Source organism: Neophocaena asiaeorientalis, unplaced genomic scaffold (assembly GCF_003031525.2).
Source record: "Neophocaena asiaeorientalis asiaeorientalis breed wild unplaced genomic scaffold, Neophocaena_asiaeorientalis_V1.1 scaffold177, whole genome shotgun sequence".
NCBI lineage: Eukaryota > Metazoa > Chordata > Mammalia > Artiodactyla > Phocoenidae > Neophocaena > Neophocaena asiaeorientalis.
The window spans coordinates 3,767,224-3,784,499 of NW_020172779.1; the positions used below are offsets into that span (position 1 = coordinate 3,767,224).

Genomic DNA, 17,276 nt, shown 5'->3' on the forward strand with positions numbered 1-17,276 from the left:
TGAGGCACACTGAAGTTGGAGAATCACTGGGGGAGGGGATCTTTCACGCCTTTTTTTTGACTACCTACTATGCATTTATTTTTCTAAAACTGGGGTATAGCTGGTCTACAATGCTGTGTTACTTTCTGCTGTATAACGAAGTGAATCAGCTTTAATGTATACATATATCCTCTCCCTCTTGGACCTCCGACACCCCCCATCCCACCCATCTAGGTCACCACAGAGCACTGAGTTGAGCTCCCTGTACTACACAGTAGGTTCCCACTAGCTATCTGTTTTACACCTGGTCGTGTATATAGGTCAATCCCAGTCTCCCAGTTCATCCCACTTCCCCCGCCACCCTGTCTCCACATGTCCATTCTCTACGTCTGCGTCTCTATTCCTGCCCTGCATATAGGCTCACCTGTACCAGTTTTCTAGATTCCACATACACGCGTTAGGAAAACTGGACAGCTACATGTAAAAGAATGAAGTTAGAACACTCCCTAACACCATACACAAAAATAAACTCAAAATGGATTAAAGACCTAAATGTAAGACGGGCCACTATAAAGCTCTTAGAGGAAAACATAGGAAGAACCCTCTTTCAGCCTTTTTGGCTAATTTTTAAATGTTACAGATTACAGATAAACAGTGCATCTCCGTAGAATCGTGTATGAATCTGAGCATTTATACACTTACTCTGCTGGGAATTAAACTTACAGTTTCTACAATGTGCAAATTTAAACATCTTACCAATTATCAACTTAATACAGTAACACAGAATGTTTATGAAGAACAGCATGTGTTTGTGAGTATTCTTTTATGGAGTCAAATAACTTTATGCACTTCTAGGCAGACATTTATTTACTTGAAGGTTAAAACATGCCTGACAATGGTTGAACTATTTGCCGAAAGTCAAAATAAACAAGCCAGAGTAGAAATGCTAATGACAAATGAGAGGCAGGATCAGATAGACTGACATGGGAATGAAACCCTGGGACCAAAATGACATGAAAACCTTGAAGAGAAAGTTTGGAAATGCAAAGAGTGAAATGTGGTGGGACCATGGGATGTGAAGAATTAGCAAAAAGCTGTAGTCGAGGTGGAGGACCCTTAGCATGTGAAACGGGTTCCAAGTGTGAACACTGCCACGAGTGAAGAAAATGAATAAAAGTACAGAAAGCTGTGATGGAAGTGGTTCTCTTGACCCACTGACGGAAACACTTCCTGTGTTATTAAAATGCTCACTGGGGGTGTGTCATTCAAAGCGGAAAGCTACAGATACAAAAGCAGCTCAGTCATCTTCCACCCATAAACGTACCCCAGTATGAATCACTGACCAGTATTTAATCTCAGATACCTGTAAGATGCTTCAAAAGGTGGGATACTGGATTCATTAAGTGTGGCATCTTAGAACAGTAAGATTGTTCATTTGTTTAGAATAAACATATGCATAAACTAACTGCATTCATATTTCATTAAAACTTTAAGACCTGCTAGAATTGCCATGATGAGTATAGATATTTTATCTTTTAACCAGTTTATAAATTATAAAAGCAATGCACGTTCATGGACAAAAATGATTCAAACAGACGGTTACTGAATGAAAAGGAAACACTCTCCTCTACGTTTCTACACTGCCTAGACATAACCATTGTCACTAGTTCCTTATGTTATCCTTAGAGAGTTTTTCTACAGGTAGGGAGTCCTTGACCTGTATTTTAGGAGCATCTCATTTAAAATAGGTACCTTAGGGACTTCTCTGGTGTCACAGAGGTTAAGAATCTGCCTGCCAATGCAGGGGACATGGGTTCGACCCCTGGTCCAGGAAGATCCCACATGCCGCAGAGCAACTAGGCCCGCGTGCCACAACTACTGAGCCTGAACTCTAGAGCCTGTGAGCCACAACTACTGAGCCGTTGTGCCACAACGACTGAAGCCCGCGTGCCTAGAGCCCTGCTCTGCAACAAGAGAAGCCACCACAATGAGAAGCCCACGCACCACAACAAAGAGTAGACCCCACACACCGCAACTAGAGAAAGCCCGCGGGCAGCAACGAAGACGCAACACAGCCAAAAATAAATAAATAAAATTTATGAAAAAAACAAGGTACCTTAGCTGTCAAAAAGAAGGCAGAGACAACACGTGTAGAAAATGACAGTGGAAACTAAGAAAAATTTTAAAAGCTCAAACGAAGACCAAGAATAAAATAAGTATATAAATACACAAATGTTGGAACATGGTAAAGCTCTTCACAATATTTTCTAGTGCCATAGAGTTGAGCGTTTTTGCTGGGGTGGATTCAAAGGGCAAAGGACCAAAGGGGGAAAAATTAAACATCTATATTATTCATGGAAGCCAGAGGAGGGGAAAATGAATGACCTCCAAGGAAGAAGTGGGAACATCTTCAGTTGTTAAATTTCTTAGGTCACATCTTGTAATGTAAATGGTGGCATCTTGAATCTGTAGCCATGTTCATCTAGTCCTTTGATCCTTTATTTGTTTTTAATTTTTATTTATTTATTTTTGAGACAAACATTATTTATTAAAGAATCTAGCTGAAAAGATAGCAATTCACCAATTCCTTTATGATCCTCATGTTATGCCCAGGCACCACTCTGAAAACTTTCCAAATGGCAGATGCCCAGATCCCACTCTCCAAACTAAAGAAATCAAACTCTCAGGGAGGGACCCTGATGTGTTCATTTTTAGGAAGCTCCACAGATGCTTCTTTCTAACGGGCAACCAGGATGGAGAGCTAGCATCTTAGATACTTGAAAATCTATCTATCCCTGGATTAAATCTGAATAATGAATATGTACATGTTACATGCTTACAACAAAAGCAGTCAATATATATAGCTACACATAACACACCCACATCACAACTGGTTTTGGGGATCACAGGATGTCACGTTATAGGCCTGCATTGAGGGCATCTTAAAAAAAAAATGCCCTATGAAGTCCATTGCCATATTTATTATGGATTCAGTAGGGATGTTAATTAAGAAGTTAACAAGTTATCTGGTGTCTCCTTATGAGAAATCAAAGGAGAACTTTTGAGGCCTCAGAACCAGTTGTACTTTCACAGAGAAAGTGATATATTTTTCTGTTTTAGACATCATGAATCAGGTAACTACTCCTATCCTCTCCTGTACTTTGGCTCCTACAACAAAGTTCAAACTCCACTTTGTGGCCTGGGGCTAGTCCATCTACAGGGTCTCATGCCACACATTTTGTGGACTAACCCCATTCCTTTTTTCACTGTATATTTTAATTCTCATCTTTCCTTTTCCTATTCTTCTTTCATTAAAAAAAAAAATGTTGGAGACAGCGGAGCCTGCGGAAGGCGGCGCCGACGGCCCTGTGGGAGCGAAGCAGCCGTGGGGCCGCGCCGGCGGCCACAAAGCTCACGGCCTGCAGCCCTTCGCTTCGGCAGCCCAGAGGTGGCTGTCGCTGAGCAAGCTTTGGTCGTGCCCCCCTTCGGAGTCACGCGCCGCCGCGGCTCCATGTTCTATGCCGAGGACGGGGATATGGCTCACGAGCTCTATGAGGAGACAGTCGTCACCAAGAACGGGCAGAAGCAGGCCAAGCGGAGGCGGGTGCGTGAGAACCTGATTCCTCAGGGCATCGGAAGCTGGATCCCTCCTCGCATCCACGTGGATTTCCCTGCGATCCCCTATGAGGTGTGAGCCTGGGGGGTGGCAGCTGTAAACACCCCCTGGCCCCAGCAAGAACCCCCCCAGGCTCCAGGTGTGGCTTCCATCGAGGAACCTAGGCTGGGCCCACAACCCTGAATAAACTCCCCTGGCCTGGAACCTTCAACGGTGAGCAGGGCCGCCCTACAGTGCTGGTTGGGTGTTGGTTTGTATGTGGACAGGAGTTGGCCGGTGGCCGGCAAGGGCTGACGGCGTTGTTCCCAGTCCCCCTTCCCCAGCAATCCCCCCGAGGAGCATGGCAGGGCATGTGCTGGTCAGGAATGCCCGGCTCCTGTGCCCTCGCCTGGCCTGCTTTCTTGCAAGCTTGCCCAGGGCCCAACGCTGCTGGAGGCTACAGCGCTTTACAAGCAAGGTCTGCCTTCTTCCAGCCCCAGGGTGTGGGAGCTGTGCACAGTGGGAACTTCCTTTCCTTCCCGTTGGAGCATTTCAGCCGTTTGCTACCTCAATTCCTCCTGTGTTGGATCGAAGCTGGGGGCAGAACAAGCCTGATTCTTCCTGCCTACCTGCCCATCTGTTTCCCCCCCACCCCCCAGATGGATGAACAGTTTGCTGGCTGTTAATAGGGCACTCCCCAATGCAACTAGCTGTTGGCCCCCACCCCAACTGAGAGGGCTCTGGATGCCTGTGCCTACGGGGGCGTTGCCGCATCTCACCTACCGTGTCCAACCCCCCTTGCCCTCACACATCTGCCACCCTGTGGTAGGGACAGCACCCTAGGGCTGCTGCCAGTAGCTCTCAGGAGCCCACCACCCCTTGCCCTACAGCATACCCATCCCTTCAGGATCAGTAAGAGAAAAGTACTGGAGGCCCTGGGTAGGGACGGAAAGGAGAGAACAATCATAAAGGAATACTTAAAATGTGAACGCTTGTAAACAGTCTAGTCCGTGATGTTGGAGCAGAGTGTGATTTCTACAGAGAAATGACTTTTAAAAAGAATTCCTTACCATGCAAACTCTGTGTTTTAAGTGTGTGAGGAATGGCCTGGGGAACGGTAGCCCTCAATCGAGGAAGGCTGTTGTGTTATTTTTTCAATAAAATTACTTGTAGACCCTGGCCATGTAGCTCTCAGTATATGTTTTTCTTTTGCTTGCGAGCACACTTGAGGCAGGATTTCTAAATGGGTAATAACTCATGTCTTTTGATGGCATGTCTGATTTCGCATCACTGTCATGCAACCTCTGCACATGTCTTCCAGTTCGGAGTGAAGGGCCTAACTTGTCCATCTTACCTACGCGAGGGGCTGCTATCCCTTTATGGGAGGAAGACAAGGTCCGAAGTTTGTTTCCCAAAGAGCTGCTAACTGAAGACACTTTACCCGAAGGAACACCTACAACAGTTTTGCTAGTGCCACTTGGCTGTGGTAATCGTGAAGATCCTGATGAGGCGACGCATCACTGTCATGCAACCTCTGCACGTCTTCCAGTTCGGAGTGGAGGGCCTAACTTGTCCATCTTACCTATGCGAGGGGCTGCTATCCCTTTATGGGAGGGGCTGCTATCCCTTTATGGGAGGAAGACAAGGTCCGAAGTTTGTTTCCCAAAGAGCTGCTAACTGAAGACACTTTACCCGAAGGAACACCTACAACAGTTTTGCTAGTGCCACTTGGCTGTGGTAATCGTGAAGATCCTGATGAGGCGGTTAAAGGAGAACGGGACTTTTTAAGTGCAGGTGCCTTACACTGTGTCCGAGAAGTCGAGTTTCCCTTGGCATCAGTAGAAAATTTGCCTGTATTACTAATATGCACTGCCTGTTCTTTACAGAAATGTATATGTCTATCAGCTGCATTTTCATTAAATCTCCTCTGGCAATATGGACCCTGAATGTAATCAGGATCATAAAAAGGTGGAGGAGGGGAGGACGTTTGCCACCCTCTTTAAGGGCCTGACTGAGGCCTTTAGCCGCTCTTATGGTGGCAATGGACTCTTCATGCTTTCTTCTCCAATTAGATGGCTCCTTTGGTGGTTCAGGCCTGGGTTTAAGAGGCTTTACTGTTGGAATATCCGTTCCTTCAGCTCTTTGTCTGCTTGAATCAAGTCTTCCGTTTTTTAGTGGCAGTTTTCTGGCAAATAGGTCCATGTTTTTTTAATGCCACTGGAAAGGATGCCCTTCCACAAATCTTGCAAGGTAACAGTTCTCCAACTTGGACACTTCCACTCCAGTGACTCCACAGTGCCACCGCCTCGGGCTCTGCCAGAGTCCTCTGGCAGCACCCAGCGCCGCCACCCAGCTCTGGCCGTAGCCTCCTTTATTTATTTATAATGTATTTATTGAGTCTCTACTGTGTAACATGAGCTCTGATCTCAAAGAGCTTATGAGAGAGCTGGAGAAAACACAACGAGCATAGATGAAACATTTGGAGACTAAGTGGTGGTATATAAAGAGATAAATTGAATATAATCAAGTGATAGCCTGCATAGTGCCCTGAGCAACACAATTAAATTCAAGCCATAATCCATGTTGATTTTAAAAGTTTCCTACAATTTCTCACTTTCCACTGTAACTAATGCCTGGAGTTCAGTAATGTAATTTATCAATGACTATATTTCCATTCGCAAAGAGAACTCTGTTGTTCTTGAGATGCGTATATGGATGCATACTTCAAAATACCTGTTTGGTTTTGGGGGAGGGAGGGTGGATTTGATTGCATCTAGTGATTGACTCTTCAAATTTAATACCTCTGGGAAAATATGCCACAGGATCATAACATCTAGAGACAGGAGCCTGAGAAATCAACTAGGTCAGTCCCTTGCCACCAGGTAGGATGGAACTTCTGACCGATTACCTAGCCAAAGAGTTACGGTATACATAACCATACATCTTTTACATCTTTTCTTCCTGCATATATTGAATCAAAGAACAACCAGGCATCTGGTACTGGAGCATTATAAAGCCATATGTGATGCTCACTAATACAAAATGCCTGGAAGGAAACTAAGTTAATACATATGGCATTAAATTTACAAATGAAGGCTCATCCATCATCAAAGACCCAGAATGCGCACTGCCATGACATAAAAAAGAACTTATGAGGAATATCTGTTTTCTTTTGTGCATCATTCCCCTCAACACAAGCAACTAAAAGGAAGACATGTGTGCATTTCCTGGACTTGATCTGGGGCATGCAACACATTTTACGAAGGGATTAAAGGGCCCGAGGTCTTTTACACAAGACTATTATGCCAATTCCATGTCAGAGACAACTTATATTGTGAAGTCTTCAAAAGAAAACTACGTATGCATTATGCCAAAGCCATAAATATTATTGGAGGTTCTTAAAAAAAAAAGTTACATGTAAGGGACAAAATAGAAGACAGCTCTGGAATGGAATCTTGTGGCTCTACTCCAAACGCTGTATGGTTTCCTTTTCCAGGAGAAAGAACATGCAGCTCATCCTCCATCACCCCATATATCTGATTTGAGGAGATATTGACAAGAGCGTTTTTACAAGAATTCTATGATTCACAAAGTCAACGAGGAAACAGAATCCTCTCATGTCCTTGACGTTGGCAGTAACTTCTTAGGATCTCAAAAAGAAAGTGTCTTTCCCTTCCAATTTTGACCTTTTCTATTTGGCAGATGTTAATTTTTTTTTTTTTTCTGCCTGTATTTCTAATGAAGCTTGAAATTTACACGGCTTTTTGTTTACCTCCTAATTTGTGTGCCGCCATCATCAATGTTATCAGCATAGTTTCTGGGAATAGGGTTTATTTACTGCTTCTGTTGAGCCAGCAAATGGAGAAATGCAGAAAGGACTGTTCTGCTCATCCCATTTCAGTGTAGAGTCTCCTTCCATTCACAGAAACAGCCTTTACTGAGCAGCCGATAACCTTCCTGGGTGCAAAAGTCAACAACCATCTTCAGTGTTTGTTCTTGATGACATTTCCGAGCTGTTTTAGACATAGTCGAGTATATCCTGACCACCCTGACCCCCCTCCTTGTTAACAGGTAACCCAGAAACTGACCTTTGTACCCATTAAACAATAACTCTCCATTGTCCTCCAACTCCCAGCTCCAGGTAACATCTACTTTTTGTCACTGTGAATTTGCCTATTCTAGGTACCTCATATAAGTGGAATAAAACAGTATTTGTTCGTTTGTGTATGGCTTATTTCACTTGGTATAATGTTTTCAAGGTTCATCCAGGTTGTAGCATGTATCAGAAATGCATCCCTTTTTATGACTAAATAATATTCCGTTTATGTATATACCACATTCTGTTTACCCATTCACCTGTTGTTGCACATTTAGGTTGTTTCCACTTTTTGGCAATTGTGAACAATGCTGTTGTGAACACTGATGTACTAATATCTGTTTAAGTCCCTGCTTTCAACAGAAGGACGCTTTTGTTTTGCAAAATTTTCATCCAGAAAAAATGTCTAGCCAGGTATCAATTATTAGTAATTTATCCTGGTCCACAACTTGGACTTGGTGCTGCTCTAGTCACCTGTTTGCTTTCATTCAGAGCCATACTTTCCTCTTCTTTGCCTACTCTGTTTGCGTGAAACTACATTTCCCAGATGTCCCTGCCCTCTGGCTTCCAGGCAGTTCTAGCCAGTGTAAGGCACTAGAAAGAGACTGAGGGGCAGAAGAAGGGAAAGGCCAGCATATTTCTTCCTGGATCACTTTGCTACTGGTGGCATCTAGGGCAGGGACGGCATCTCCTGGCTCTAGCTCCCACTGGAATGGCCGACTGGGGTTCCAAGTTCTGCCAACCAACCCTGACTTCTAAACTCTGTCTCTTCGTTTATCCCTCCAGCCCCAGGGAAGGTAGAAGCTTCCCACTGCTGTTAACCTCTGGGTTGTCTCATTTTTGCACTTGTGCTGCAAATTGTCTTAAGTTTTCTCTTCGAAATATACCAGGAGTGGTTTCTGGGTTCCTGTATGGACCCTGAATGATAACCATTCCATTGGGAAAAGAAGGTCCAAAGTTTCTCAGGATGCAGAACCGATGGCAGTGACTCTTAGCTGTCCTCAATGTATCATCCATTTGGTAGTATATTGTTTCCAAGCTAGACCTGTAGTTTGGTGTGGCCATGTGAATGAGTTCTGGCCAAACTGATGTAATCAGATGTGTTGTGTGGCAGATTCTAAACCTTCTTTAGAAGTCAGCTGCTCCATACTCTTTGTACCTTCTTCCCCCTTTCCTGCAGTTTGGAACATGGATGTGACAACTGGCATTCCATCCTGGAACATGAGGACGTGGGCCACATTTGGGGGAGAGCAGGACCAAAAGCCATAGAAGCCTGAGTCCTCGAGAACTTTGTGGAGAAAAACCGCCCTCCCAGGCCTGCTCTGCCCGCCTCTAGTTCTACATGAGAAGCAAATAAAATTCTCTCTTGTCTAAGCTCCTGCTCTTTCCAATCTATCACAGCCAATCTGAGATCTAACCAATTCAAGACCCAAGCCATGAGCTCAGTGTCTGTCCCGGACTGCTGATTAATTTCCTTATATTTTCCTTAACAAACTAAAGCAAGGTCCTAGATCCTCTGGTCTTATTCTGAGTTTTGGCCTCTTCCTGTTTATACTCAGAATTGACCTATTCTCAACCACAAAGCTTTTTATTCCCTTTAACAGCTTCTGCTCTGCTTATTAAATTTTCTCTGAAAGGTAGGGGTCAGAGACAGCTACTAACCAAGCCGATATCCAACCTAGAAAATAATTAGAGTCTGGATGTTAGAGAATTTTTAATTAAAAACCTGGGAACATTGTTCCTCGGGTATTAATAAAGCCAGCAAAATGGAGAATCAGCATGGCCTAACACTGCAAGACAGACCGTTAGTGTCCTGGTCTCAGAGCCCTCTTCCCAGAGCTGGTGGGCTGGAACTATACCTAATGGCTGCCAAGTACAAATAAATCTCACCTCTACTTCACCTAAGTGGGCGTCAATTAGAAATATGGACTTCTAGGACGGTGGTTCCCAAACTTCATTGTGCATGAAAATCACTTGGGGAAACTTATCCGAAATGAAGATTCTCATCCTTCTGCTCGTGATTCAGTTGGACTGGGGTGGGGGCCATGAACCTGCGTGATGAAAAGGACCCCAGGTGTCTCTAAAGCACATGGTCTAGGGACCATACTAGGAGAGACCATGCTCCTGGGAAATACATGAAGACTATAAAACAGCCACAAGTGCAGGGAACTGTCATCAGCTGGGGGTGGGGCTGGAGCACATTCAATGATGCCTACCACGTTCCAGGCGCTCTGCCAGGCATTTTCGAGACATCGTCTAGTTTATGCTCCGATAACCTGCATAACTATCATTATGACACTTGTTTTGCAGTGAGCAACCTGAGGTGCAGAGAAATTAAGCAACTTGCCTAAAGTTAAACAGTGGATTCAAAGCTGGGTGTGCGTGTGTGGGTTGGATCTAGTCTACTGATTCCTCTAGCTTTGCTCTGCACCCTTCCCCATCATGCTCCGTACTCCTAGGCACTGACCTGCACGGACGGCATCACAGGGCCCTCTGTCCTCTGGCTTCCAGTTGGGTTGGGTCCTGCCAACGGGAAGTGCTGGGAGAAGACTAGGGGGAGGGAGGAGAGGAGTTCAGGGTATTGATTCCCCAGCTGCCCTCACTGCGGGTCTCCAGGGTTGCATCCTTTGACCAAAGGCCACAGCTCTTGTCAGTGGCTCTTGCCACATGACTGTCCCCTTCTGAGTTCCTGTAACTATTCCATCTTCTTGCCTCTTCCAGCCTAAGGCTGATAACTGGTACCCTTCCTCTCTTTCTGTCTAATTAGGATGAGTGAGTTTGTTGAGGGCAGGGTCTGTATCTTTTTATCTTTGTACCCCCTGTGTCTAGAATAGTACCTGTTTACATAGTAGAAAAATTTTACTGCATGTTGACATGAATAAGCACTTTACTAGTCCAACAATGTGCTAAATATTCTCTATTAACTCATTTAATTTTTGTTATTTATTTATTTTCATTTTTGAGAACCAATGTTCTTTTAAAAAAGAAAGCTACTGGATGTTTGTCCCAGAAAAATAAAAACGTTTATTCATGCAGAAGTCTGTACACTAATGTTCATAGCAGCTTTATCGATATTTGCAATAGCCCAAGACTGGAAACAAGCCACATACCCTTCATTGACTATAAAGTTAAACGAATTGTGGGACATCCACCCAACTCACCCACACTTTAATAAATCCTCATTTTTTTTTTTTTTTTTTGCCGGCCTCTCACTGTTGTGGCCTCTCCCGCTGCAGAGCACAGGCTCCGGACGCGCAGGCTCATTGGCCATGGCTCACGGGCCCAGCCGCTCCGCGGAATGTGGCATCTTCCCGGACCGGGGCACAAACCAGTGTCCCCTGCATTGGCAGGCGGACTCTCAACCACTGCGCCACCAGGAAAACCCCTTCCTTTCTTTATATGTATACATACACACACATTCACACACACGTGTGTAGTCTATTCATTCATATAGTAGTAAAAATTAAGCCACATTCCAAACCAAGAATACAAATTAGTGTCAGGAGTGAAACTCTTTATGAATTTGAGCATTTGTTCTTTCCATCAAATCATATACACCAGGGGTAAATATTTGACTTAGCAAAAAAATGCAATAGATGAGGTTGCTAGAGATGTTCCTTAAAAAGGTAAGTTGATCTTTCTACTTCAGCTCTACCCCCAGCCACTGCCTTCTGCCTGGAGGAGCCATATTGCTCTTTAAAAATCACTTATTATACATCTTGTCTGCTATCCCAAATAGTTCCAATATAACATGATTTCTATTAAAAAAAAGAGAATAAATTCATTAATTTCTTGATAAACATAAGGCACTTTCTAGTTGCCGATAGAGTCTCTGCAGGTCAGTATCTGCAGAAAAGGAGGAGAGAAGGGCTGGTCTCACATTTCCGTCTTGGAGGAATTCCATAACCACCACCTCAGCTGCTGTTTTGTGCTTGGCCACGTGGAGAAATTAAAGTGGTGTCAAGCCAGAATACCCTCTCTCAACTTGTAAATTAGCAGATTACCAGCAGATCATCTAATTTTCCTCCCTGCTGCTCTCTCACCCGCATGCCAGCAGTGTTTTGAACTAATATGTCAATACAGGGGCGTAAAGTGATTTATGTTCTACATAAATTTCTAGTTGGGGGTATAGATGTTTATGACAGAAAATATCTCCCTTAAATCCACAGCAGACATGTAACAGGAAGGAAATCTCTTAAATTCCTCCATTAATGGTTTTGTACCAGTGGCTCTTGATAAAGGGCCAATTACAGTTTTGAGATCTGTGTGATATAATCTACTCTCTTTGGTTGCAAATTTTAACTTCTTTCTGTGGTTGTGTCCTACCAATTTGGTTGAGTCAAATCAAGAAAAGATAAGATTCCTTAGTAGTAATATGGGAATATTATTACTTCATTTAATACCAAACTAAGGTAACTAAGTTTCCCTGCACTAATTCTGTGTCCATCTGTGAATCCAGTTAAGGAAGAGCAGGAGTTTTGACATTAGCACAGCCTTTGAACCGAGCTCTGATTTTCACTGGGTGTGTCACCTCGGGAATTTGGATAAATGTTTTAAAATACTTATTTTGCAATGAACCTCAATGTACGTTAAATGTCATCAGAAGGTTAGGAAAAGCCCTTCCAGAAGCCTCCCATTGGAGATGATGGTGCAAAAGCAAACGTGCACGGGCCAGCTATGGGGGAGGGTCTGAGGAAGGGAAAATTGCTGCAGCCCCAAATGAACAGCCACTGCTCTTGGGGCTGTAAGACATCTCCAGGTGAGTCAACATCCCCTGAGAGGCATTATTATCAGGGTTCACCCTGAGAGCTGCGGCCTCAACATCAGAATCAAGAGATCTAACTTCTTAGAGATTTCTGGTAACATCTCCTTTTTGGTGTGAGTTACTCTCAAAATGCTGGGGCAGGTGTGGGAGAGACAGTCAAATTTCAAAAATTAAATGAAGGCACTGGCATTGCCAACTTACCTTTCTGCCTAAGGATGTAAAAACAAGCAAGCAAAAATTCTAGATCTAGTTAACATGGTCTCAGAATGAAGTTTTCTGTGAAGACGACAGATGCCACATCCCAAAGGGAGATGCCACGAGCCTTGCACATGCAACACAAGGTTTGCAAAAGAGGTGCGAAGCCAGTTTCATTATCTTGACCCCTCAGTCATACCAAGAGCAATAAAGGTTGGGAGCATATGCCTAAAGATTTCTTTAAAACAAAATATCAAGTGTTGGTGAGGATATGGAACAACCAGAACTCTTATACACTCCTGGAAGGAGGGTTTATTATTAAAACCACTTTGAGACACTGGAAGAATCTACTAAGGCTGAACACATATGTACAGACTGAATTGTATTCCCCACCCCCAAATCCATACGCTGAAGTCCTAACCCTTAGTACGTCGGAATGTGACCATATTTGGAGATGGGATCTTAAAGAGGTAATTCAGTTAAAATGAGGTCATTAGGGTGGGCCCTAATCTACTATGACTGGTATCCTTATAAGGAGAGAAAATTTGGACAGAGACATAAAAAAGGAAGCCCGTGAGAGAATACAGGGAAAAGACAGACATCTCCAAGCCATGAAGGAGGTCTCAGAAGAAACCAACACTACTGACACCTTGATCTCAGACTTCTAGCTTCCAGAACTGTGAGAAAATAAGTGCTATTGTTTAAGCCAGCCAGTATTTGGTACCTTGTTATGGTAGCCCTAGCAAACTAATACAGTCTACCCTACCCTACTCAGCAAATCCACTCCTAATACGTACCAATGGAAATGTATAGTTTTGTTCACCCGAATATGTCTGACATAATCTAGAACAGAACTTTTTACAGAGTAGCTGCAAACTGGAAACTACCCAAATACTCATGAACTGCAGAATGCAGAAATAAATTGTGATATGTTCACATGTTGACCAATTGAGAGAAATGAGAATAAACCATCTAAGACTGCAGACAACAATATGGATGCATCATCCACACGTATAATGTTGAATGAAGGAGTCACACACACAGAGTACATAATGAATGATTCTATTTATATGATGAACAAAAACAGATGATGCTATTCTTTACCACTAGAATTGAGAATTGTGTTACCCCTTGGACAGGGGTAGCCACTGGAAGGGAACATAGGGAAGGCTTCTGGGAATACAAGTCATGTTTTATTTCTTGATCTGGGTATTAGTTTCATGGGTGTGTTCAATTTTTGAAAATTCAGAGAGCTGTACACAGTTAATGTATATGGTCTTTTCTATATGTATACTTCAATCAAAAAGTTTTAGAAGGAGTTTTTCTATAAAAAAAGATGGGCACGAGTCCCTGACATTCTAATTTGCCTCTCTTTGCTTGGGGGGAGAGAAAGGAGGGGCTGCTTTCTGATTCCGAGTCTAGAGAGGAGGCTTCAAGGAACTTTCAAACAACTTGACATATGTCTTTAGGAGCTTGCGGGACAAAGTGAGATAGGTAAAGAGCCAGAACCTTCGGCGTGCTAACTGCTCTGCTGGCAGACTAAACAAAAGATTTTAATGTTAGAGACAGTCTGCCCTCATATGCCTGTGCAAGGACTGTATCAGCATTTCCCCTGGATCAGATCTGGGCCATCCTGAGCGAGAGAGCTGGTGTGGAGGAGCTAAGATCTCCTCCAAGAGGACACTTAAAAAGGGAAAACACAACTCAAGCCAAGAAGCTGATGTGCTGCTGAACTACTGTGGCGCGAAGAAACATAAACTCATCGAAGGACACAGATGCATTTGCTCTCATCAAAAGGAATGTAGATGAGTCACTTCCATCAGTGGGGGTGGTAGGGTGGTGTCCTCAGAAGAACCATCAAAGGGTAAACACTTGTCAACCCTCAAGAGCAAGGGTTGGCTTATGACAGTATTTGTCATGTAAGAACTTTCTCGACCACCATGCCTTCCTCATCCCGTTCTCATTGGAAAAAAGGTTAGAAACCCCCAGCCAGCAAGGGATGTTCTCATTGGAAAAAATGGGCAGAGGAACGTGGCCCATTTCTTCAACACGTTCCACACTGGGAAAGAGAGGAGAACCATTAAAACTGGAATTTTAAGTCATAACTCAGCTATCAGACTCCTGGTAGAAGTTGTGGGCCCGGGAAAGATAGTTAAAAGTCACAGAGCAAATCCTGAAAGTTCTCATCACAAGAGAAAAAAATTGTAACTATGTGTGGTGATAGATGTTAACCAGACTTTGGTGATCATTTCACAATACAGACATGTATTTATTCATGTTGTATACCTGAAACTAATGTAATCTTATATGTCAATTATATCTCAATAAAATAAAAACCACAGCATAATTTTCAAGGGGGTCATAAATTAATATACTCATAAAACTTATACCTAGAACATTTATTTATGTCTCAGTAGTACACATCATCCTTGGGCTATATCAACCTGACTTCCTCAATAATGGACCAATAGGAACTATTGGTTCAGTAGAAGTAGGAGTGAGTGAGGGGAAGCAATTGAGGGAAACCCTAAGGGTCTTAGTTTGGGTGATCAGAAGGGACTGATGTCCATAAACAAAATGCAGATGCAGGAGAAAAAAGCAGGTTTGGTGGTGGAGGCAATAGAGGAGTTCATGTTTGATGTGCTGAGTTTGAGGTACCTCTGGGATATGGTGGTGAAACTTATCTTTGGACAGCTGGGAACTCAGAAATGAAGCTTAGAAGAAGCGGCTGGGCTTGGAATCATCAGTGTACAGGGGCAGTTGAAGTCTTAGGAGTAGATGTGGTTTCCCAAGAAGAACATTAGGAACATTATTTTCTGAGGAGCGATTAGCAGAGTAGTCAGTAAACGCACTTGCAAAGTAGGCAAGGAAAAGAAAAGGGTGATTTTCCTGAAGCTGAAGCAAGAGAGTGTCCCCTGAAGAAAAATGAGATCAACAGTGGCAAAATTCTACAGATTTCAGGGAAAAGAGATACTGAAAAGTATCTGTTAAACCTCAGAGGACTCCAGTGATCTTAGAGTTACCATCTTGTGAAAAGAAGTTGGGTGCGAAAGCCAGGAAACAGTGGACTGTGGAACAAATGAGACGTGAGAAAGTACAATCCGTATGGACTGTTCTAGAAATCTAGTTACGTAGAGAAGGAGGGCAAAAGTTTAAACACAGAAAGGGTCAGGGGAAGGTCCTTCCTTTTTTTTGTGCCAAAGTCTCCTTTGGCAGTCTGGTGAAGCCTATGGTCCTTCTCAAGAATGTTTTCAAATGCAAAAGGGAAAATATGTAAGATTACAAAATAATCAAGTTATATTAAAAAACACATACCAAAAGTTCTTAAAATTTCATGATAGAAGTATACAGGTGTTTCTTTATCGATGCATTAAACGGTAGGATTTACTGGCAAGAATAATAACTACCATAATTTGAAAGTGGTGATGAGTGCAAATGATATTTCAAGGTATCTTCAACAAACTGTTATGTGATTAAAAATTACCTGTGATTCTAGTGACAAAGTCACAAGAACTGCTAAGAGTAGTGAGCTTTTGTACTTACAGTCATAGTAGAAAGAAATGTTACATTTCAGTAAAAATAAAATTAAGTGTAATTCGTATATTGAATTCAGCATAAAATTAAGTGTAATTTTGATTGAAATATATTTCATATATAATATTTATTCCACATAAAAATAATATATATTATATATCTCCAACTTCATCAGCCCCGCTGAATTCTAGCCAAGGTTCCCTTGGAGGAGGGAGGGATCCAGAGACCTCAGGTTAAGAGCCTTTTACTAAGGGAAGAGAGGTATTTTTGTTTTAAAGGAGAAAAATTTTGTTTATGATAGAGTGGAAGGTTTTAAGTCTTGCTCTGGTGGTATGTCAGGATAATGCAGTGAAGTAGGGACAGGCTCTGGAACTAGACTCCTTGAGTTTAAATCCTGGCCCCCTGTTTATTAGCTGGGTGCCATTAGGCTAGTTATTTAACCATTTAGCTTCTTTATACCTCAGTTTCCTTATCTGTAAAATGGGGATGATGAATAGTAACCCACCTCACAGGTTGTTGTGAGAGTTATGTAAGAACACTTTGGCCAGTATTACCTTGACCACCTTCCACTCACTCAGTATCCCTCGTCAAAAGGGACACCTTCAGTTCTCTGAACGTGTAACATTCTTCCTCGCTCAGAACCACTGCATATACTGGTCTTCTGTCTGGAAGGCTCTCCCCACTGTTCTCAGCATGACCGACTCCTTATCCTTTGGGATTCAGTTTGAATGTTACCTCCTTAGAAATGCTTTTCCAGAAGCCATCTCTGAAATAGAACTCCCACCATTTCTCTGTCTCTCAGCATCCTTTGTCCCAATTTGTAACCGTTTTGGTTAGTTGTTGTCTATAATGAGCTCCATAATGGCTGGAGTTGTGTCTCTCTTGATCCTCTCTCTAGCCCCTGTCCCTACCACATAATAAGCTCTCCATAAATATTCATTAAATGAGCCATCAGACAGGGAGCAACTGAAGAGACAAAGGAGATCCCCAGCTATATTCATGCTTGTGGACTGTGCTTTAGTTTTCGATGTGGGTACGTATTTTTTTAGTCTGTTCTCAGTCTTGTCCTGGAGCTGGTGCATAGCCAGACATATTGCTTGCATTAAAGTGTT

General features: G+C 43.0%; 2 protein-coding genes across 2 annotated transcripts in view; both read right to left on the reverse strand.

Annotated features, from left to right (window-relative positions):
* Positions 1–17,276, reverse strand: part of SAMD12 (sterile alpha motif domain containing 12) — a 414,016-nt gene that overhangs the window by 103,061 nt on the left and 293,679 nt on the right. The gene's annotated exons all lie outside the window — the stretch shown is intronic.
* The window catches only part of LOC112397151 (zinc finger C2HC domain-containing protein 1A-like), a 31,980-nt gene continuing 18,527 nt past the window's right edge, over positions 3,824–17,276 (reverse strand). Inside the window, 6 exon segments of the mRNA XM_024741279.1 lie at positions 3,824–4,061; positions 4,742–4,813; positions 4,877–5,027; positions 5,279–5,554; positions 5,557–5,732; positions 5,734–5,943. Of these exon segments, the coding sequence (XP_024597047.1) occupies positions 3,824–4,061; positions 4,742–4,813; positions 4,877–5,027; positions 5,279–5,554; positions 5,557–5,732; positions 5,734–5,943 (1,123 nt within the window).